Genomic DNA, 24,465 nt, shown 5'->3' with positions numbered 1-24,465 from the left:
TTAGATTATTTGAGTACAAAAAGTTAAAGGGATAGTTGACTTTGAAATTAATTTTTGATATGTTTTAGCTTACCTCAAGGGCATCCAAGATGTAGGTGTCTTTGTTTCCACGGTATTTTCAATTTTGACATTTTTCAGTCAAACCGTTGTTGTCTATCAGACTATCACTGGAGGCAAAGGCCAAAAAGCATGCACAGAGAAGTCAAAATTAAACATGATTTAATGACTCGTACATGTAAGTACACATTGATGGCCTAAGACACGAAACGAGTTTGACCAAAAAATGTCAAAATTGAAAATACTGTGGAAACAAAGACACCTACATCTTGGATGCCCTTGAGGTTAGCTAAAACATATCAAAAATTAATTTCAAAGTCAACTATCCCTTTAAGTCACTATATTTATAGCTATAGGCTACTTTGTACAATACATAGGCCTACTGTTTCGGATATGAAGATATTGCAGAATTTTATGTGGAGCAGAATATTAAACTGAATATTTTGCTTTAAACATTTTTTCATTAGCTATATCTATTTCTGTTACTTGATAGGCTATCTGGTGGATATTCTTAATTAAATAATTTATATATTATTTTTATCATTTAAAAAAATTATTAAACAAATGACATAGTTTAAGTGTCAAGTAATACAGGAGAGATTTACTATCATTATAAATTCTTAATGCCTGTAACAGCTTTAAGAATAAAATGTATTATATTTTATAGATGACTCGCAGAGAGCATCAGAAATTACAAGAGGCATAGGAGAGATGATTGCAAGGGACCTCCAGCCAATCTCAATTGTAGAAGACAGAGGATTTATTGCTCTTCTCAAGATTCTTGATCCACGTTACCAAATCCCTTCCCGGAAAAAGATGATGGAGTGCACAATTAACAATATGTATGCTGAATGTAAAGCCAAAGTAATGACAAAATTACAACATGCAAACCATGTCATTCTCACAACAGATATGTGGACCTCAAGGTCCATAGAGGCATATTTAACTGTGACCTGTCATTTTATTGACAACTGGCAAATGCAGGATTTTGTGCTAGAAACCTGCCATTTCAGTGTACAGCACACAGCTGACAATATTAGTGCAGAGCTGAAAAGAATAGCTGAAGAATGGGGCATAACTCAAAAGGTGCTTGCAGTTGTCACAGACAATGGTGCAAACATGGTTGCAGCAGTGCATAAGGCTGGATGGAGGCATTACCCATGTTTTGCCCACACATTAAACTTGGTGGTCAAAGATGCAATTAAGGAATCTCCGGAGACCGTTCATCTGCTGGAAAAATGCAGAAGCATTGTATCCTTTTTCCACCACAGCACAAAAGCCACAGAGAAGCTTAAACAGATACAAAATCAACTGAAAGTGGCAGAACATAAACTGATTATTTCAGTTGAAACCCGGTGGAATTCAGCTTTCTACATGTTGGAGAGGCTACATGAACAAATAGATCCGGTTACCACAGCCCTCTGTTTACTTGGAAAGAGTGACCTGTGCTTTACAACTGAAGAGCGGTCTGTTATCCACCTAACCATTGAGGCCCTGAAACCTTTTGAGGAGGCAACACGTGAAGTATCAGCAGAAAAATACACTTCTGTCTCAAAGGTCATTCCCCTAGTATCACTGCTGCTTAAAGCATCTGCTGCCACTGAGCGTCAAGGAAGCTCTTTTGCCAAAGAACTGGCACAGCAATGTCAGCGGAGATTCCGTGGAATTGAAACCAAACACAGTCTTGGTGCCAGCACCTTTCTTGACATAAGGTTTAAGCACCTGGCATTTCGTGACAAGGATCATGTAGAAGCTGTAAAAAAGCGACTCCTATCTGAAATGCGGGATGTTCACTTGACGGCTGCACCACAAGCTACCTCAACATCTACCCTAAGGTCTGTGTCAGTACCTGCAAACTGTGCATCATCCGAGACTCCTCCAATGACCCCATGTACTGCATCATCTACAGCTAAAGGAGGCATATGGGGGGATTTTGACTCGCAGGTTCTATCAGCACAACAACAACAATCAGGAAGCAGCGATTCCATAATTGAAATGCGTCGCTATGCTGAGGAAAAAGTACTTCCCCGAAACCAAGACCCATTAGTTTGGTGGAGAAATCACGAACAAACGTTTCCAACTCTCAGCAAACTAGCAGGAAAATATCTTGGGGTCACTGCATCATCTGTCCCTTCTGAGAGACTTTTTTCCAAAGCAGGGGAGTTGATCAGTCACAGAAGAAACAGACTAAAAGGCAAAAATGTCAACATTCTCTTGTTCCTTAACAAAAACCTATAAATCAGTTCTAAATCGTTTAATGGTTTACTCATGCTGGCTGTGTATATATCAGTACATGCACATATGAAGATTCCAACTTAACATTCTGTCTGAAGATCAGGTTCAAGTTTGACATTTAAATAATTTGAAGTGTTCTGAGCCTAACAGTCATCCCTGGTTTGGTTAAGTGCATTCCAGTCTTTTATCAGGGGTTTATTTTATTTTATTTTTTAAGCCGTAGAGTTTATAAGTCATAGAAAAAACAGGCTCAAGAGGAAAATGTTAATGTCAACTTGTTTCATCTCAAAAACCTATAAAGGGAAGAAATGTGGTAAAAGTGTTCAGTGTTTGTTAATAAACGCAAGCAAAACGTTATCATGTCCATTTTATTTATTATTAATAATGTTGCTATCAAAATACTCTATAAAATCACTTACATAAAAATATTTCATAAAAGTATCGGTATCGGTATCGGTATCGGCGATACTTGTCCTGAAAGTACTTGGTATCGGATCGAAAAGAAAATAACTGGTATCGCCCATCCCTAGTGACTTCAATGGGGCTGCTTTGAACAGTTTTTTTTCAGTGCTGTTAAACTAGACGGTCATTGGATAAATGCTGCGATTATGTCCCGCCCACGGACGCCGGGCGTCTCTGGGGTGAATAGGGAAGTGGGTTGGCCTGGCGTCCGGGCGTCCGCGTGATTATTGGAGGATTGCATCTCCTTTTGATTGACAGCGATTTCACCCAATAAAAAAATCGCTGACGCGGAAGCTAGTTTAAAGACTTCGAGCTCAGTCTCGTCGCGACTCGCCGATTTTGTGTGTATTTTACTCGAAAGACGAACTGCTGTAACATATTTCTTAGTATTTGCAATTTTCATCAGATATTTCACAGTTCAACCTAATTCCCACATTTCTTCCGTCGATGTCAGGTGTCTTGTTACATGTGCGGGCGTGGTGTTTGAATCACGGCACATCTGTCTAGTTTGGTTTCAGTTTTGTGTTGGGATTCGGACATGCATTCTCCGCGTGTTTGTTTTCGGTTGTGAGTGCACAGGATGACCTTATGGTCGTACTCATGTGTAACGTTAGCGTTCTGTCTTGTCGTGTTCGCTCTGTTCAGTGTGTTGTGTATTGTGTAGCACATGGTTTGTGTTTACATCGGCCGCGTGCTTTCATGTCATGTTTTGTCTTGTGCTGTGTAGCACACAGCTTGTGTTTTACACTAGCTGTGTGCTTTCATGTTGTCATGTTCTGTGTGAACACGTGTCTAATGAGTGTTCTCATCGTTCTTCAGGTCTCATTTTGTGTGAGCACAATTGCTTTTTAATTTGTTTTATTGGTCATGTGTTTTTGTCATGTTTGGTATGAGCACATGGCTTGTGCTTGTCATGTGTTTTTCCTTGTGCCATATGTGCTTTCCTGTCATTGTGTCGACTCCCATCTTGTTTCCTGATTTCCATAGTTATTTTCCCCACCTGTCCTCCCTCGTTACCTGCCTTTTTTTCTCTCCTTATTTATTCCCCTTGTTTGTTTTTTTGTTTTTTTATCAATAAAATAAAGCCCATCAACTCAGCATCGAGTCCTCGCTCTTTTTACCATCCCCACCCTTGACAGTCGAGTTTTAAAAAAAGAAGAAGAAAAAAGAGCTTCCCCTCTTTGAAAGACCAGCAGCCGCCACTGGTGATGTGACATGAAGGCCAAGTATGGTAGCCCATGCTCAGAATTTGTTCTCTGCCTTTAAACCATGGAAGTTAGTCCACACACATTAGGAGTAGTGAGTAGTGAACACACACACCCGGCGCATGAGAGCCCCAATTATCACTCTTGTCTTGACATGGTGGTTCATCCAGGATCATCTAGACTGATTTCATGAAGTAGCGCGTGAATGACACGCCAATTCGTATTTCCATTTTTGGCGTGCTATCAACACACATAATCGCTTTTCAGCGTGTTTATGAATGCCGTTGACTTAACGTTATTACTGTATATATAAATATATGACTTACCTCAACCCCGTCCCTAAACCTACCCGTCACTGGGGTTAATGGCATTCATGAGTATTCCCCTACCATCCTAGGAAAAAAAGATCGCTCCCCAGATGTAGATCTACATTTTGCTTCATTTCGCTCGGACATTTGACGGCGTGTACAGACACGCGGAATCACTCAGACATTAATGGTGTAGACATACACGCGGATAGCTCAAAATGCGTAGAGATAACACGCCACTTGACTCGAAAGTGGCGTGTATGTTTATGCAAAAGTCATGATGTCGTGTTGGGATCATCATCAAATTGCTCCTGGGCAGAATCGAACCTTCGAAGGGAGTTTTATTGGCAGGCAATCTGACCAATAATGATACGCCGATCATTCTGCCAATTTTGTCCAACAAAGCAGGAGAGTTAGTAGATTAACGTTGGAGGATTTGAACTTAAAAAAAACGGAGTGTACTGACATCTTTCCGCAATTAAAACAACATTCCTTCTGATGTTCATTCATGTTTATTTTATGCTATAAATTAGCTAGAAGGAAGAGATGGTTGGTTCACCAAATTTTAATTTGGTTGAATTAAAATTCTTTGTTTCATATCAAAAGTAACCTGTCCTGTCTGTCAGCATGTTGTCAGTTGCTTCAGTTGTGGTCTGGTATTGTTTGTGTAGAGTAGACACTCTGTTATGTCACATGCTTGCTTTTGGATTACCTGAGTTTGTTTAGTCCTCTCAAGGAGTTTACAGATGCCTTGTCTGGGGAGCTTTACCCAAGTGTTTCCTACTTGAAACCCGTCCTCCATCTTTTCAACAACCATACTCAAGCATCAGGATGGCGACACTGAGCTCACCACGACTATAAAAGAGGGCATAGTAAAATACTTAAATAAAAAGTATGATGACCAGACAACCCAGGACCTGCTTGACATGGCTTCTCTTGTCGACCCTCGATTCAAAACCACATACATCAAACAAGAGAGGGTGGATTACATCAAAACAAGAGCTGCTGCAGAGCTACAGAAGCTGGTGGCTGAACAAACAGAGGCAGTCCGTCTATCAGCTCCATCAGTCACTGCCATAGGTCAGGATGAGCAAGAGGAGGTTCCTGCTAAGAAGAAAAAGAAGAGTTTGAGCAGCTATTTTAAAACATCAGCAAAGCCAAGCCACTTTCAACTTCAAGCAGAGAGTCAATTGAAAAGGAGCTAAGCCTCTATCTCCTAATGGAAGCAGGTCCAGACACAGAACCATTGGAATGGTGGAAGAGAAATGAGGTACATTTTCCCCTAGTGGCCAAGCTTGCGAGGAAATATTTATGTATCACTGCCACAAGTTCCCCATCAGAGCGGGCTTTCAGTGCAAGTGGGAACATTGTGTCATGCCAGAGGTCAGCACTGAAACCAGCAAGAGTTGACCAGCTTGTATTCCTCGCATTCAACCTGTAGAAGCCTTAGATTTGGCAAATCTTTATGTTCTCATAATTCATATCCATCCTACTTGAAGTTCTTTGGTTTACCTCTTAAATATTCTAATCATTGTGCAGCTACACTTTACTTAAAGTCTCCGTGTGTAGTATTTTGTAACCAAGATTTATTTTTAGGGGCTATGACAGAAGGCCTGTATTACTTTTGTTTGCTGCTACCATTCAAACTTGGAAGTTTTTTTTCACTTGTTGGATTCTGTAAAAATTGAGGCTGACTTTGTGGCTGCACTTTAAACTTTGAAGTTTACGTTTGGTATTTTGCCCTGCACCATGCTCTTTAAACCTCAGAGGTTTTCAGTTTGTTACTTTTTTATATCCAATAGGAATTGACAGGCCATTATCAATATTTGTGGTTGCTTTCTATTGCCCCCTCTAGAGAACAAAGAACACTACTTGGAAACATCTTTACACCTACATGATGCTACAAGAGAAGTCTGGGTCGTGTTACTGTTAAAAGTTGGCTGCTGCTATATGTTGAAATGTTTTAATGGCAGGCAGGTGTTAACATTACCAACATGTCTTGCTTAAAAAAAGGTTCTAAATAAAATAAATATTTAGTCCCTACCTTTATTTGTTTTGTATATCATTTCAAACTGCATTTCCACATTGCAATTTTATATAGACTATTCATGAACTGAATTAACAGAAAAATTGCTGTATCGTTATGTATATCGTTATCGGGATATCAAATGAGCTATATCGGGATTTGAAATTTTGGCCAAATCGCCCGGCCCTACCTACCACTACTGATGGCACACAAACTCCTCCACCCACACTAAATACAATAACTACAGACATCACTGATGCAGCACTCACCATTAAAAAACAGTGCCCCAAGTGTCATGCAGCCCAATATGGCTTAACCAAAAGTGATCCTTTCCACCGTTGCACTACATGCAAAGTACTAAGAAAAGGTACCAGTTATTTCACTAAATGTAGTGGATTTGTGACAATTGACCAACAAAATGAAGAAGTTTCTCTAACTATAACGAATTCACTTCTCACAAAATTGATCAACTACGAAAACGATGTAAACGCTATGCAGTCAGGACGTTGAAGAGTATTTAATGTCAAACAGTCCACTTACACTCAGATACACCAACAAGAACCAGATAATAGATCTGCACAAACCCAAACCAAGCACACCAGAAATCTGCAACAGTGATGAAGAACTAAGTTCAATTATAATAGACGACCCAGAAAAAAACACTCAAACACCCGAAATGCATGAGGAGAACATGACAAAAAAACACAAAGCAATCTAACCACATTCACACACTCTAACACACACAACGCATTATGGGACTACCTTCACTGTAGCTTTTGAAGCTGGTAAGTCACCCATGTCTTCAAGGTTGCTGAAGGCATTGTCAAAGTCTGAATCTTCATACATCACATTGAAGTCGTACTTCAGATCGCATTTTTCTTTGATTATCTTCAGCTCTTTAACAGTATCTGGTTTTGCATTCAGTGACAACTTCCTTATGTCCTGTTCAGTTAAGATGAGTCTTACTTTATAGCTTTCCATGCTCCTAAAAAAAATTCACTTTAGTGGCCATTTGATATATTGTCATTCAGCACAGTATGCTTCAGTATCACGTAGACATTGCCTTTTACTCAGTAGGCAGATGGGGAAAACATAATTAAGCTTAAACAGGGGCCCTGTCCTACCAAAGCTCAATTCATAAGAACGTAAATGTTCAGTATACCAAGAGCTCAAAATCCTGCAGACTAACAGAATTTCTGTGTTGAGAACAATGTGTGTTATTTGTCGAAACTCTGTAAGACTTACAACCAAGGTAAGTGCTACATTCTTGAAATTGCATGCGTCATGCACAACTTTCTTAAAAAAATGTGTGCTTGCCTTCAAACCTCATCGTCCACACGTCTAACTGAGGGCCAAAAATTTGTATCATTTGAGGATAGTGTTCAATGAAATGATGTTTGGGATGAAGTTTGTAGTTTGGAAATGTTTTCTGCAGTAACTCACAATGTTCTGAGATTTTGCTGTTCAAAAAGTGGATTAACTCTTCCGTAAAGTGTGCTGACATTACCAGCTCCGTTGTATCTTTAAGAAGCATCAGTATCTCCCATGATGGCCATTTCCCCCATTAGTTTCCCTAAAGAAGGACGTTTTTGGAATGATCTGTGGCTTGTCAACTTTATCGTAAAATGTGTAGGGGAACTGCCTAATTGCACTATTCAAAGACTCCAATGAAATGTATTTTTTGCCAATCAAATCCTTAAGGCATAGTGACAATTGGTACTATACCCTCCAAAAAATCATGGAGAATGTAAGGTGGAAAACCATTCACCACGTGAAAGTGTGTCAATTTTTCTGTTAACGGACATCCTCTTTTAACACCATGATGTTTTGCCATGGTATTTTTTTGCCACATGTTTTTCATGGTTCTCTCTTGTCCTTGGCTGAAGTAGACCAGATCTGACCTCCTTATCCTGCAGTTTAATCTTGATTACACATACAAAACCGACAAAAGTAATCAGTGTGTGTGTGTACAGATGTGACGTAATGATGCAAAGACATTCTCGAATCTCCCGCTGAAATCCTCCAGTCCCACTGGAGTTAAAAACATTATTACAAGCTTACCGCTTTAAATCAAGATAAGGCAAGCAGAGAGTTTTGAACACTGGCTGGTTATGTATTTTCTCAGTTATGTATTTTGGATCATTTTTAACCCCAAAAAAAAAGCTAAGGACTGCAGCTTTAAAGAAAATCTTTTTTTTTTTTTTTTCATCATAGTATTGACACCAATACATTTTCATTGACTTACTGAAATCATTGTCAATGCTTAACTGGATGGAGATCTGTCACAGACAAAGATAGAGATGTTTATTAACACCAGAAAAGACGAACACAGCGAACCACGGCCAGGTGACATGCAGAATAATTAATTTTCTGTCAATACTTTTTTAGCATTAACATTAACCTTACAATTTTTTATAAATGTATTATTTTTTTTTTGCTGTTGCTATTTTCTACGGATTATTGTGAACGATAATATATGCATTTTTAATGTTCACACTTTGATTTAAGAATATGAACTGTGATTTAAGAACTTGTTCAGTCTTTTTCACAATTAGTCATTTTTACAATTTTTTAATCTCATACATGTATTCAATTATATATTTAACCATGAATTCCCATGACATCTATTATATATTTCTATAGATTGTCTGGATGTAGGACAGCAGAACAGGACTTTTATTTTGTCCTGGTGGTATGACATCATAAACCTGCGCCGTGCTCCTGCAACTGTTGTGATTAGACTGAAGAAAGGTTTGTGTTTTTTTTTATTTAAAGTTTGTAAATCGATACCATTGATTTGATCGTTTTTACTAGAGGTATGTGACCATGTATCATTTAACATATATAGTAATATGCTTAATGTATCAATATTGCGTTTTTTTCTGAGTAAAGCATATTCACATGTGAGTAACAGAAAGAAAAGTTGCCTCTCATTTCGGTCACTATATCGTGTATTAGTTTATCATAAACACGAATTCTGGTTTTGGAAAGCGGTGGTAGAGCAATTGAGTCAATTGAATCTGATGCTTTGTCAAATGACTCACTGATTCAAAACGCTTGAATCACCACGAGATGGCAAGTCCTGCCGCTTAGTCACAAGTGTAAAATAATGTTTGAACGACAACGTAATCGGTTAAATGTATAAATCATTAAATATACATTTCTGTATAATTTGTTATTTTATTTTGTAGTGCTTGTTTTTAATATTTTTGTATGGTAAGTTACTTAAGTCCATTATCACTGTCTGAATGACTCACTCACCAGTGCGCTGAACTAGAGCTGATTGAGACACGCACAGAGATTTACTGTGGATTTATTTCTCTTTCAGTTAATTATTCTCGTCTTAAACGTGACAAATTTGTCTAAACACACAGGAAAACTCCCGGAGAAACATCTGAGATCCACGTTACACTATTATAAAGATGGCGTTGATTAAACAGGAGAGTGAAGACATCAAGATTGAAGAAGTGTTCAGCGTGAAACAAGAAGAAACTGAGGAACAAACAGGTTAGTTTCATTCTGTCCTTATTAAAATGATCTACAGAAATTTATGTTATTTTTAAGTTCAAAATAATTAAAATTAAGACGGTTTTATTTGACACAGAGCGGGTCTTCTCATGTGGATAGACATATTTGTTGACTAAACAATTGGAAATAAAGTGTTTCCGCATGAATTTAAGAGGACCGGTTCATTTGTAGTATGACTAGATGGATTATTTATTTATTATTTAATTTATTATTGTGTTTTATTATGGATTGTTAAAATATAATATAGATTATAAATCTCTTGTGTTGATCCAAAGAAAGGAAATCATACACACTTAAAAATGATGGGTCAAAAATAACCAAACTTGGGTTGTTTTAAAACCCAATCGCTGGATCAATATTGCACCAGACCAAGAGTAGTTAATTTGAACCAGCAGGATGGGTTGGTCATTTTTAACCCAATGGATTAGTTAAATATTCTATCCAAATGCTGGGGCAAATTAAATATAATTTTGGGTTGATTCAACTACAGATTTGTTATATAGTGTACCCAAATGCTGGGTCGAATTGCAATTCTGGGTTAATTTAACTACATATTTGTTACATAGTGTACCCAAATGGTGGGTCAATATTAATTACAATTCTGGGTTGATTCAACTACATATTTGTTATATAGTTTACCCAAATACTGGGTCAAAATTAATTACAATTCTGGGTTAATTCAACTACATATTTGTTATATGGTATACTCAAATGCTGGTTCAAATTAACCCATATGCCATATTAATTCTAGCACATTACAGAACAATTGAAGAGAATAAATTGCACTAGACTACCCATAGCTATAAAACTGTTAAACTACAAACCTAGAACAGAATACATGCTAGATTTATGTATATATTATGCAATAAACACTTAAACGTTACAAAAACAAAACAAGAATGGAATCATGCAATATACAAAGGAACGTAATAACCGTAATTACTATGAAACCTATACAAAAAAACAGACTCTTCAATTTTTATAAGTTCTTTACTGTGCGACGCAACTCTGGGCCACTGAATCCGACGTCTCTGAGGAATCGGGTCGAGTGTGCCACAAATCCTCAACAACCCACTTCCACAGGATAAACATGGACTCTTCCACTGGATAAACATGAGCATACTGCAGTTTCTTCCTATCTAAGCATCCTCCCATGGCACTGTTAACTCTATCAGTTGAACAATGCGTGCTGATCCAGACCAGAAAACAATATCTGATCACATCATTGACTACCAGCTTCCTCCTTTGAGCTGGGCCTGCCTTGTGCCATTTAGGAGGAACTAAACTGCCAAAATCCCCTCTTCCATGCTGTACCTGTCCCACGATATCCCCAATTTGAAGGGCAGCCTTTGCCTCTACTACTGATTTCTTTGCAGATTTCACTTCCTACCATTTTTTAACACAGGGGCTGCCTTCCTTACTCTACTAAGGTAATTTCCAGCCTGACCTTGGCACACTTAAACTCCTCGGTTAAAGCAGAGACTGGCAGCTGCAATATTCCTTTACTATAAAGTCCCACTCTGCTACTCTGCTGAGGCAGCGTGGACCTCCCAACCATTTCCTGATGTATGAACAGCTTCCAGCTTATCCACTGTTGTCAAAGAAATGTCGTACACGGTCAGTGGCCACAGCAATCTCGGCAGTAGACCAAACTGAAAGCACCAGAGTTTTAGTTTGCCAGGTAGGGTACAGCTGTTAATGCTCTTCAACCCTTCCACTGCTTGTCGTCTAACTTCTCCCACTCGAACTGTGTCCTTTAGACCAGGGGTTCTCAACTCCAGTCCTCGCGACCCACTGCTCTGCATATTGTGTATGTCTCCCTTATTTAACACGCCTGATTCAGATCCTCAGCTCATTAGGATAGACATAGAGTATATCCTAACGAGCTGAGGATCCTTAGAATGTTTAACCGAGGTCCTGTCACCCTGTGGTCTTTTAAAATCACAGGATCTCCTTAAGAAAAAGAGTAGGGGTTTAACCCAGGAATCCTGGACAAATTTGGCCACTGCATCATGGCCTCCTAATCATCCCCATATACTTATTGGCCGTTCTATGTACGGTCCGTTCTATGTACATTGCTAACTCAGTTAGCTGGATTTGATTGTTGACTATTTGGCATGATCTTGGATTGTTTGGTTCTTTGACGCTCATCCTGGTCTTGCTGTCATAGCAAGAGGTGCGTAAGCTTAAACCTGCTCCGGAGCTTATTTCTTGTAAACAGGATTAGACTGAAGCTTATAAGCGGAGGTGATATGGGAAGTCCTTTAGTGCAACACGATAATATACTTTTTGAGGGATTTTGTTTTGGGGTCAGCCTTTAAAGGCCCATTCGGTAACTGTAGCCACTTATTCGCTGATTCTCACTTTTCTTGTCGCATGTTTTCTCATCGAGATCCTCCTACAGCTGTGGTGCGAATATTTCACAACACTGACGTAAATTCACTTGCGGCGCGTTCCTCCCCTTTCTACCGTAGACGTGCTCATGTGCTTTTGTTATTGCCGGATCCAGTGTGTTGAACAAATGAGTCCCAGACACTCCAACTTTATGGTGTTGAGCTATGTCTACCAAGGTGGGTGATACATCAAACACAGTATCATTTAACATTGACATGTAAATTTTGTATTCTGATATCAACCATAATCCATAACAGGGGGTGGGCGGATGAATCTAGCAAACATTACCGCTTATTCTATTATGTTTTACATGTTATTAGAACAAGAAAGTATAAACAATTTTATTGGCACAGAAACGCTAGATCAGCATCTGTTTTGCAAAATTCGATGTCCTTTAGTTCTCGCCATTCCGTAAACGCACGACCAATATTTATTCTTGTGCTGTCCCTCGCTTGGTCAACAGCTTTCTTCCTCTCCCTCACCTTCTCCGCAGAGTACTGTCTCCTTTTTCTTTACTCTGGAACTTGTGAAACATATTATTGCGCTTGAGGGTTTTTTTTTTTTTTGCTAACACAGGTAGGCTACATTTTAAAGTTTAATGAAGATCGTGAAATTGTGACCATGCCAATAAGTTCAACTTGCAGTATATGTTCCTAAGGCCTTTCTTATGTGATTAGTGCCATAGACTGCACGCAAATCCCCATCAAGGCCCACAGCGTAAATGTGCATGCAGGTTACTATTCCGATTCTTAATATTCCAAATTAGTCATAAATTATGCATCCAACTTCTGGGTTGTGGGGGCAGAAGTCGACGCAGAGACGCCCAGACTTCCCTCTCCCTAGAGGTGTTCCCAGGCCAGCCGGGAGACATAATCCCTCCAGGAGGTCCTAAGTCTTCTTCTGGGTTTCCTACCGGTGGGACATGGTCAGGAGGCATCCGGAACAGATGCCTGAGACCCATCAGCTGGCTTTTCTCAATGTGGAGGAGCAGCCGTTCTACTCTGAGCTCCTCCCGAGTGATCAAGCTCCTCACGACCCACTGCTCATGACCATAGGAAAATCTAGAGATTTGAGGTACTCAGATCGGATCTCATCCACCCCCGGTGCCTAATCGCAAAGAGCTTTTTAACTACCTGTGATTTCAGCTTGGGTGATGGGCGAGTCCACATAGCCCTTGGCCTCTCATCCTCTATGATCCCTCCAGCAGGTGGTGAACCCACAGGAGGGCGGTTCCACGTCATTCTTTGGGGCTGAGCCTGGCAGAGCCCACTTTGGTCCCCAAACACAGGCCTGGCTCCTGGCTGTGGGTCTAAGGAAGAGCTGAACCCAGGGATGCCCTTAACATAGAACCCAAGGGCCAGCTCTTCTGGAAGGGAGTAACGTAGGAGTGCAGGACCACCACGTTTTATCCAGCCTTTTTCTTGGTTGCTGTGATAATCTGAAAAGCACATCATTTAACAGTGGCTTTTTAAAAGAGGCCAAGCCTAATGGTAAAGATTACCATTTTGTGGAATATGCTTGTACTTAATGTTGTTGTGGTGGGTGGTGGTGGCGCAGTGGATAAGACACATGACTTTGGTGTGAGAGACAGGGGTTCGAATCCACTGTGAGACCCCAAATGTGTCCCTGAGCAAGACACTTAACCCCTAGTTTTTCTAAAGGTGTGGAGCAACTATTAGCTCTTGCTTTGCTCTGCTTGGTGAAAAACTCTCTGCACTCTTTGGCCATGGTGAGCAGCTAATAGCAACGTTGCAGATACATTTTTCTATCAATACATATCCCATTTTAAACCATTGAGGGAAATCACAGTTATCTCAGATAACTAAACCCAGAGATACTAATCATAATCAATAGGTGTGTTTGAAGAAGTTAAGGTACTAAGAACTTAACCCTGGCTTCTTGCAGTTTTGTAACCGTTTGGTCAGACAGAACAAGAAGTCTTCCAAACACCTCACATGCTGAGTTTCATCTTGTTTTGCATAATTTAATGAACTGGAGTTTCGTAAATTGAATATTCATCGTGTTTCGTCCCCGGTGCCTTGAATGTTGGGGTGTTGTGGTTGAAGTGCCTGACAAGCTGCCCAGCTGTAATAATAACCCAATGCACAAACACATCAAAACTGTCATTAACCACCAGCTAAAGGCTACTGAGTCCCATTTTACCCATCCGGGAGACTGTACTGCCTCAATTTTTGTAAATTATTGTAAACGCAGGCAAACACTTTCCCAGTTAGTCATCAATTAGTTAAGCCTTTAGGTTGTCAGCTGTGTGTTGCCTTTAAACTGGTGTTAACTTGTATTTGTCTTTTTTCGCTTTAGACTTAATGCCGGTGAAAGAGGAAAGTCAAGACCTTAATATACTGGAAGATGAACATCATGATTTCAAGACTGGAGAGAAATCATCAAAGATCAAAAAGACTCACTCACAAAAAAGAGCCCAGAAGACCAAACCTAACAGTTATTTCCCTTGCCTGGAATGTGGAAAAAGTTTCAGTCAAAAACGAAGCCTTAAATCCCACATGGTATTTCACTCTGGAGAGAAGCCTTTCACGTGCCAACAGTGTGGAAAATGTTTCACTCAAATGAAAAGCCTTGAAGCCCACATGAAAATTCACACTGGAGATAAGCCTTTCACCTGCCAGCAGTGTGGAAAGAGTTTCAGTCGAAAACAACACCTTAATGTCCACTTGATAATTCACACTGGAGAGAGTCCTTTCACCTGCCAACAGTGTGGAAAGAGTTTCAATCAAAAACAAAACCTTAATTCCCACATGAGAATCCATACTGGAGAAAAGCCTTTCACCTGCCAACAGTGTGGAAAGAGTTTCTATCATAAACAAAGCCTTAATTCCCATATGATAATCCACACTGGAGAAAAGCCTTTCACTTGCCAGCAGTGTGGAAAGAGTTTCAGTCGAAAAAAACACCTTAATGTCCACCTGAGAATTCACACTGGAAAGGGTCTTTTCACCTGCCAACAGTGTGGAAAGAGTTTCAATCAAAAACAAAACCTTAATTCCCACATGATAATCCATACTGGAGAAAAGCCTTTCACCTGCCAACAGTGTGGAAAGAGTTTCTATCATAAACAAAACCTTAATGTCCACATGAGAGTTCACACTGGAGAAAAGCCTTTCACCTGCCAACAGTGTGGAAAGAGTTTCTATCATAAACAAAGCCTTAATTCCCATATGAGAATCCACACTGGAGAAAAGCCTTTCACCTGCCAACAGTGTGGAAAGAGTTTCTATCAAAAACAAAGGCTTAAAAACCACATGAGAGTTCACAATGGAGAGAGTCCTTTCATCTGTCAACAGTGTGGAAAGAGTTTCATTAAAAAACACAACCTTAAGGTCCACATGAGAATTCACACTGGAGAAAAGCCTTTTCCCTGCTCTCATTGTGAACAGAGGTTTACACATAAAATCCCACTTAAATCCCACTTGGAAGTTCACAAGGGAGAGAGTCCTTTCATCTGTCAACAGTGTGGAAAGAGTTTCATTCAAAAACACAACCTTAATGTCCACATGGCAGTTCACAATGCAGAAAAGCTTTACAACAGTTGAAAATATTAGGTTTCACTTTATCAATTAGGCCATCCTTATGTTGTAAAAATATGTTTGTTTGCCGTAACCCGACCAACCCTGACAATTTAGGACCGACCCAATTATTTATTTATTTTTACCCTTTTAATCCGATCGACTTCCCGGTTATAAACTTGCATTAAAACAGACCGAAAATATTATTAATTATACTTTAGTAAGTATCGTAAATAAAATTGCAGAGGTTCTTTCTACGTAGGCTACGTTCTTTTTTTTTATTAAAACCTGTTGTCATCTATGATTGTATACACCATTGGTTTACGTGTGTCACACAATGGCCTGTACGTTTGCTTTTTTGTATTTGTTTATTTATTTATTAAAATGTTTGAATGTTCGCCGGTTCCTAGCTTCTTCGTTCCCGGGTTTCGGCACCAATGTAACGGGGATCAGAAGGCGGGAAACGGCGAACATTCAACCATTTTATTAAATAAACAAATACAAAAATGAAAGTATACCAGCAGCCTCTCACGGATGACTACTGGCCACACAGAACAGAAACAAAAGGCAACATTAAAATCAGGCCTGTTCCTCTCTTGACCTTCACTGTCGTCGCTCCTCCTTGAGAGATGCGAGACCGGTCCGTCTCACAGGTGACGTTCGTTATCACTTTATCACGCCTTTCTCTCACGTCCCTCGACCTCGTCCTGCTTGCCACATCAAATTTCAAAAACTGAATGAAATAACATTACACCACATTATTTGCTTAATTTTTAGGTGAGAGAATACATTGATAATGTCTTCAATCTGTACTTGATTATGGCTGCTGTAGGGGCTCATTTGGTGACATCTGGAAGTTTATGCTTCACCACTGATCCTGCCTCACCGATAATTGCATGATGAGGACTACTTCAAGTAGCATTTGCCCATTGCAAAATGCATCCAGACAGCAAAAAGATACGTACGCTCCATTGTACGTTTGCCCATGGAGACCAGATAGCGGCATATTCATTCTATGGAGGACATCAATGGCAAACCTAGCCAGATTTTCCCCTTCATAAAGACCGACAAACTCTTCATGAGGTATTCGATCATGGTCCACATACCGGATGCAGATTGACTCCTGCTCTACCCCTGCAACATCTTCGGTGCCATCCATGATGGTGGAGTATTGGAGTGTCGGCAAGTTCCACACAGCAGATGCTATCTCCCGCACAATGTTTAAAGACAGGATCTGCAAAATCTCATTTACACAGGATGAAGTGCTCTGAAAATGTCGTGGTAGATGGCTGCGTTGACTCTGGATTTAATAAAGCACAGTGGACCAAAGTACTTTTTTCTGATGAGAGCAAATTTTGCATTTCATGTGGAAACCAAGGTCCCAGAGTATGGAGGAAGAGAGGAGAGGCACAGAATCCATGTTGCTTGAAGTCCAGTGTAAAGTTTCCACAGTCAGTGATGGTTTGGGGTACCATGTCATCTGCTGGTGTTGGTCCACTGTGTTTACCAGGAAGTTTTAGAGCACTTTGTGCTTCCTGCTGCTGACCAACGTTATGGAGATTAGAGGTCTTCACGGGTCCAAAAATTCATGCCCGACCCGGAAGAGACCCGTAATGTGCTACACCGAACCGACCCGGACCCGTCGTTCATTTCAAAAGTTGGACCCGGACCCGTGCAGACCCGAGAAATCCCATAAATGTACTGTCCGGACCCGGCCTGGACCCGAACCCGGCAGGAAGACACAAACCCGACTGGACCCGACTATCACATATTATTTCACGAGTTGCAAAATATAAAACGTTTTGTCTTACCTAATTTTAGTAGCCGTCGTCTCACTTCCTTGTAACGACAAGAAAGTTCTATCCAAAGTTCTATACTTTAAAAGTCCACATGATGTCACATCGATGGATGACAAATGCAGCCTTGCACATGTACATTCTGACTCGAGTTAACTCGCATAATAACTTTAACTGTTTGCCCTTTTGAACTATAATAACGATTGCTTGTTCAGCTTGATCATATCTGTGCTCTCTGCTCTTCTTTGAGTCTGAATCTGACCACCAAAACTTTAAGATTAAACAAGACGGTTCATTTATATTATTATAAACATTGGAGAAAATGTAAAGCGCGGCCTCTGTGCACTGTGAAGACCTCTAATGGAGATATAGATTTCATTTTCCAACAGGACTTGGCACCTGCACACAGTGGCAAAGCTACCAGTATCTGGTTTAAGGACCATGGTATCCCCATTCTTAATTGGCCAGCAAACTCGCCTGACCTTAACCCAATAGAAAATCTATGGGTATTGTGAAGAGGAAGATGCAATACACCAGACCCAACAATGCAGAAGAGCTGAAGGGCACTATCAGAGCAACCTGGGCTATCGTAACACCTGAGCAGTGCCACAGACTGATCGACTCCGCATTCCTGCAGTAATTCAGGCAAAAGGAGCCCCAACTAAGTATTGAGTGCTGTACATGCTCATACTTTTTAGTTGGCCAACATTTCTAAAAATTCTGTTTTTTTTTTTTGTTTGTTTTTTTGGTCTTAAGTAATATTCTAATTTTTGGAGATCTTTTTTATTAGTTGTCAGTTTTAATCCTCACAATTAAATGAAATAAACATTTGAAATGTCAGTCTGTGTAATGAATGAATATAATATCCAAGTTTCACCTTTTGAATGGAATTACTGAAATAAATCAACATTTTGATAATATTCTTATTATATGACCAGCACCTGTATATTAATCATAAGAACAACTAGTTAAATTAGCTGGACACAGTCCCAATGTATTCTGTTATCCTACACAAATGAGCATTCAGTCATATTCCCATTACCTGTGTCTCACTTGGCCCTAACTCTCCCTGTTCTGTGGTCTCTTCATCTCCTGTCTAGGAAAGTAACAAATGTTTGAGGACACCAAATTCATTTAACATTCATATATATATATATATATATAATCATAAGAATGACTAGTTAAATTAAATGACACAGAGCTGGTTTCTCCGTAAACTGAAACAAAATATCGCCGATATTCCAGACTAATGCAGGAAATGTCCACTTTAAAATGAACAAATCTGAATCGAAAGCAAATACCGTCTGATTATGTAATCCGTATGAAAGGTGCACTTTACAGCAGAGATGGAGATTTGCAGTCAGCCCTGATTTAGAAAATGCTAGTTTACTAATAAACAGTTAAAATGCCTCATTATTTTTTCACATTTATTATCATTAGCCTATAAATCACCTATAAATCAGCTCTGTGTATGGTTCCAGAGACATGGCTCTTCTCATTCAGCTGTGTGTGTGTGAAACCATACATTAGGGTCAAAATGTCCCCACAAAGATATCTGTTAACTTTATATACGGCAATATCCGAAACCCTTGAGGTCATATTTATTTATTTTTTGTTTTGTTTTGGAAAACAGCTTATAAATCAGACTGAAAATTTAGAAAGTTTTCTGTGATAGGTAGGGTTAGAATACACAGTTTGCACAGTCTAAAACTCATTATGTCTATGGAAAGTCCCCATAAAAGTCTTGTGAAAATGAGAGGCCTGTTTGATCAAGTTGAAACTCTAGTTGAAACCTGTATATCCTCCCAATGAGCCAAATAATGAAAAAGAAGCAAATAGCTTACCACAGCTATGCAGACGACACACAGCTCTACTTAGCCCTATCGCCTAACTACTACAGCCCCATTGACACCCTGTGAAAATGCATTGATGAAGTAAACGGTTGGATGTGTCAACTTTCTTCAGTTAAACAAAGACAAAGCTGAAGTCATTGCATTTGGAAACATTGCATTTTGCTCCTACAGTAGTCACATTCAAATCCAGACTCAAAACACATCTGTTTAGCTGTGCATTTACTGAATGAGCACTGTGCCACTGTTCGTCCGACTTACTGTACTTCATTTTATTTTTGATTCTAAATTGTTTGTTATTTACTGTATTTTATTTTTATCATTGTTTTTATTTTTTATTATTTCATATTTTTTATCCTAAACTGTTTTAATCTATGTAAAGCAGTTTGAATTACCATTGTGTATGAAATGTGCTATATAAATAAACTTGCCTTGTCATCTATGTCTCATCAGCTGGACTAAAAGAAGTTTCAGTAGTATACATATGTGGTTCTTTAATGTATTTGCAATGTACTAAAATTGAACAAAACTGAAATTTATTTTGTATAGATTCGTATGTGCAGCTGAAACAGGTAGATCCCAAAATCCCAAATTTGGGGTGCATCCCAAATTTGTCAACATTAACATTTTAAAATAATATTATTGGCATTTTGGCTTTTAGATGTCTTTAAAAAAAATAATAGGTGGTAGTCACTGATCTATATGATTCTATCATTCTATATAGATCAGTGGTGGTAATGCACTATAGGCCCCTGTGGTGTGGCTTAAGATTTTGTCCTTAATGTCTTTTTTTTACTTTTACTTCTATATTTTAAGTAGTTTTGAAACCAGTACTTTTACACTTTTACATGAGTAAAAAGCTTTAGTTGATACTTCAACTTCTACAGAACTATTTTAAAACTTTAAGTAATGAATGTGAATACTTTTGACACCTCTGTTAGAATCTGGATATTGGACAGCAGAACAGGACTTTTATTTTGGTCTGGCGGTATGACATCATAAACCTGCGCCGTGCTCCTGCAACTGTTGTGATTACACTGAAGAAAGGTTTCAATTTGTGGTTTTAAGCATTTAACGTTTTTAAATTAATGCACATCGATTTGATCGTTTTTACAAGAGGTATGTGGCCATGTATTATGAAACATTTATTTGTAATACGCTCAATGTAATGAGTTTTTGTTTGAGTATAGTGTATTTGATTGAGTGAGTTAGGCTACAGAAAAGTTGCACGTCTCATTTTGCGCACTATACCTATCGAGGACGTGTATTATCAGTTTATTGTAAACACGAATTCGGGTTTTGGGAAGTGGTGATGGAGAGTCAATTGAATCTAATGCTTTGCCAAATGAATCAATGAAATGAATCGCTTGAATCACCGCGCGCTGACGAATCCTGCCGCTCAAAACAGTGTAAAAATACCAAAAACAAATATTATTATTAATAGTGACAACTTTAATGTATTGACGAAATCTGTTAAATCTACAAAACATTAATTATGAAGTGTCTGTATAATTTGTTATTTTATTTTGTAGTGCTTGTTTTGAGTGATTTTTGTCTGGTCAGTTGATTTAAGTCCATTATCTCTCACTCTGACTGACTGACTCCCTCACCAGTGCGCTGAACTACTGAACTAGAGCAGATTGAGACACACAGATATTACTGTGGATTTATTTCTCTTTCTGTTAATTATTCTCATTTTAAACATGACAAATTTGTCCAAACACAGATCCAGGTGATACTATTATAAAGATGGCGTTGATTAAACAGGAGAGTGAAGACATAAAGATTGAAGAAGTGTTCAGCGTGAAACAAGAAGAAACTGAGGAACAAACAGGTTAGTTTCATTCTGTCCTTATTAAAATGATCTAAAGAAATGAATGATATTTTTAGGATATCATATGAGTGTCCAAATTAGAAAAAAGTGTTTTCGCGTGAACTTTAGAGGACCTGTACACTTGCATTATATTGACTAGATGGATTATTTATATGGATTATAAATCTGTTTTATTCCGAAGAAAGGAAATCATATACATCTTAGATGGTATAAGTGAGTAAATGATGAGAGAACATTAATTTTGGATGAATATCCCTTTAACTATCACCACAGCCCCATCAAGTACTTTTCACCAAAACCAAAGATTGAAACCAAAAATAGCAATATTAATGATAATGTTAACATTTTATGAAAGGTGGCTCTATTACAATAACACACTTAAAAACAATCAAGTTTGTTGGTAAAAAAAATGTGATATTGCCAAATCATGAGAGTAGATACAATTATGATTTTGATGTATTGACATCCATATTATTTTAAGTTCTAAACAAGGCAGTTATTTCATTTGACATGATATCACTGCAGTTAGCAAATGACAACAAATGTAAAACAAATCTTGTTCCCTTTTCGAGAATGGTCACTTTGTATTGCGTTGTTAATACGGAGTGGTGAAACACCACGAACACAGCAGAAGGTCTTGCTTGCCCAATGGCTGTGCTGTGGCAACTGCTCATCCTATGTTGAAGCGCCTCTGTTGCGTGAAACAATTAGGTGACTTGGCGTCAGAGTGCGCCTAAATGGGTGTGGCTTATGCCCATAAGCAGCCCCTGTTTTCTCGTCTAGCCTCGACGGAAAAAGTGGCTCCAGTTGGTCTAGAGCTAGTTGCTGGTAGTGCGGCATTTTACGTTGCGTCCCCACTGTGTATAACTTAAGTTACGAAATACGAAGTGACCGTTCTCGAAAGGGAATGCACTCTGTTACTAACGTAACATCGGTTCCCTGAGAGTAGTGAATGAGTTGCTTCAGTCGATTTAAACCTGTCATATGGTCAAAATAGGGGCTTCTTAAGCCACACCCATTTTGGCACGCTATAGCGCCAAGTCAACTGATTGGTTCACGCATCAGAGGCTGTGCAGTTTCCGCAGCACAGCCAATGGGCATGCTAGACGGCCACTTAATAAAAGTGAGGGGTGAGTAATTGCGTTTGATTCAGCTAGAATGAGGGCGCGGCTTTACTTACTGCTCACGACTGCGCATGTCTGGTCCCGAAAACGCAAGTGCGCAGACTCAAGTTCCAAGATGTTCAGCGCCATATGGGGACACTGGCGGCTTCAGTTCTCTCTGATGGAAAAGAGCGAAGGGGCGTTGTCCATCTTTTTTACAGTTATGGCAGAATGTCCTCTCTCCTGCCCTTCAGAGGCTTGTGAGAGTGCTGGAAGATGATGCGTTTTCACTTACAATCAGTCCAAGAGAGCAGGAGATGGTTGAAGATGATGTACAGCCTGAACCCTCACAGCCTGACAGCCTGCCCTGCATGTAATGAGCTGTTGAGTGTCATGGAGTGTTTATGGCAGGCTTGACGAACGGTTCCTTTCGGACCATAATTCCCCATCCACCCTGAGCCTTCCAGTCCTTCCTGATCTACACTGAGATCAAGAAGGCACGAAAGAACCTCTACTGATGTTGAGGGATGCGTGAACATGGGTATGTGTCGATGCCCTCAATTGACGTCTTGTTGCTGGAGAGGCTCCGGCCCTGCCTTCTAATCCACTTCAGAAGACATCTCGCTTGAATGGCATGGCAGAGGTGGCAGCGGGTCGGGTATACACAATGTTTGTGTTATAAGCGTACCAGGCCAACCTCCTGAAGGATTTGGACCAGGGTCAGGGTCTGTTCCCGCTGCCGCAATCGGCACCTTAAAGGAAAACTCCGGTGCAAAATGTACCTTTGGTCTAATAAAACATCGGTACCTAGTCAACCGTTTTCTGAGATTTGTTTTCATGATAATCAAATGTAAAGAGTTTTATTTTTAAAAACTGCTAGTACTGGGGGAATTTACTAAGTAAAAAGAAATCGCTAGTTTATACCACTAACAAGGCTCAAAATAGCCCCACACTACCACAGTAACATAATGAGGGTCCCTGCATGCAAAACGAAGCATTGAGAATTTTGTAAATGTACAGACCGTTTGATGAGTAGATACTTTATAAAGACAGTTCACTTCGTGTGTACAGGCGGCGCCATCTTTGGTAAACAGTCTCGACAAGTCAAACCACGAACGTCGTGCTGAGTGAGCTGAACTGTATGATGTTCAGCGAACGTCTGAACTGTATGAACGGCATTCAGGGATCGACTTATCGAGACTATTTTCTAAGATGGCTCCTGTCTGTATACACTAAGTGAACTGTCTTTATAAAGTATCTTCTTAAGCCGCGTTTTCACCGCAATTACCAGGAACTATTTGTCCCAGGAACTTTTTTCACAGGAACTTTTTCCCCCAGACTGCTTGCTTACTGCGTTTACACCGCGTGCCAAAGTACCGGTCCGGGACGGGAAGATTGTAGGGATGTTGAACTGCGTGTGACTGCTCTTCCTAGCCTGAGCGTATGTTTTGAGTTTTGTATGGAGCAGATTCAAGCTTTGCTGCTTTTGTGTGTGATTGGTTTACTAACGAGGTAATTAACAAAACAGCAGAAAAGAGTCGAGCACCAAAAGCGTATTCAGAAAGCTCGTAATGCTAGATATAAAAGTAGACGTTTGTTATCAGCGGACATTGACCGTGAGATGGATGGGACGAACGCGCCATCGGGCAGAAAGGATAGCGTCATGAATCAGCGTACAAGAATCACCATGTTCAGCACACAAGTCCCACCCCGAAAGTTCCTGAACTCTGAAAAAGTACCACCTCGCCAGCAGGGACTGTCTGGGGGGGATATTTTTACCCGGAACTTCATTTAGACCCTGGTTCCTGCGGTGTAAACACACCGAGTACCACCCCAAAGTTCCTAATTCCTGGGTAAAGTTCCTGCAGTGGAAACGGGGCTTTATTAAACGGTCTGTACACTTACAAAGTTCTCAATGCTTCGTTTTGCATGCAGGGACCCTCATTATGTTACTGTGTTAGTGTGGGGCTATTTTGAGCCTTCTTAGTGGTATAAACTAGCAATTTCTTTTTACTTAGTCAATGCCCCCAGTACTAGCATTATACGCTAAACAGTTTCTAGAGATAAAACTCTTTACATTCGATTATCATGAAAACAAATCTCAGAGAACGGTTGACTAGGTACCGAT

General features: G+C 39.6%; 2 protein-coding genes and 1 long non-coding RNA gene across 4 annotated transcripts; all 3 read left to right on the top strand.

Annotated features, from left to right (window-relative positions):
* Positions 1–1,176: 1,176 nt before the first annotated feature.
* LOC148978164 (E3 SUMO-protein ligase ZBED1-like) lies at positions 1,177–2,295 on the top strand. The gene has a single exon (XM_089133544.1). The coding sequence runs from the start codon at positions 1,177–1,179 to the stop codon at positions 2,293–2,295; it is 1,119 nt and encodes a 372-aa protein (XP_088989670.1).
* A 531-nt stretch (positions 2,296–2,826) lies between these two features.
* LOC148978163 (uncharacterized) lies at positions 2,827–6,310 on the top strand. The gene is made up of 2 exons (XR_016169388.1): positions 2,827–5,612; positions 5,668–6,310. It is a non-coding gene; the product is annotated as an uncharacterized LOC148978163 (long non-coding RNA).
* A 2,652-nt stretch (positions 6,311–8,962) lies between these two features.
* On the top strand, positions 8,963–18,386 carry LOC120475135 (uncharacterized). 2 transcript variants are annotated; one of them, XM_089133595.1, is made up of 3 exons: positions 8,963–9,044; positions 9,668–9,800; positions 14,535–18,386. In XM_089133595.1, the coding sequence occupies exons 2-3, from the start codon at positions 9,716–9,718 to the stop codon at positions 15,779–15,781; spliced, it is 1,332 nt and encodes a 443-aa protein (XP_088989721.1). In that variant the 5' UTR covers positions 8,963–9,044; positions 9,668–9,715; the 3' UTR covers positions 15,782–18,386. The 2 variants fall into 2 exon arrangements, with proteins under 2 accessions (XP_088989721.1, XP_088989722.1); XM_089133596.1 differs by having other exon boundaries at positions 9,028–9,109.
* The last annotated feature ends 6,079 nt before the right edge of the window (positions 18,387–24,465 follow it).

Source organism: Pimephales promelas, chromosome 7 (genome assembly GCF_988280905.1).
Source record: "Pimephales promelas chromosome 7, fPimPro1.hap1.1, whole genome shotgun sequence".
Taxonomy (NCBI): Eukaryota; Metazoa; Chordata; class Actinopteri; order Cypriniformes; family Leuciscidae; genus Pimephales; species Pimephales promelas.
The sequence above is the reverse complement of the archived record's forward strand: the minus strand, read 5'-3'. Positions and strand labels throughout refer to the sequence as shown.

Coding starts and splice junctions, on each gene's coding strand:
- LOC148978164 (XM_089133544.1), top strand. CDS start 1,177: ATGGTTGCAGCAGTGCATAAGGCTGGATGGAGGCATTACCCATGTTTT.
- LOC120475135 (XM_089133595.1), top strand. CDS start 9,716: ATGGCGTTGATTAAACAGGAGAGTGAAGACATCAAGATTGAAGAAGTG. Junction 9,801..14,534: donor AGAAACTGAGGAACAAACAG/GTTAGTTTCATT, acceptor TTTTCGCTTTAG/ACTTAATGCCGGTGAAAGAG.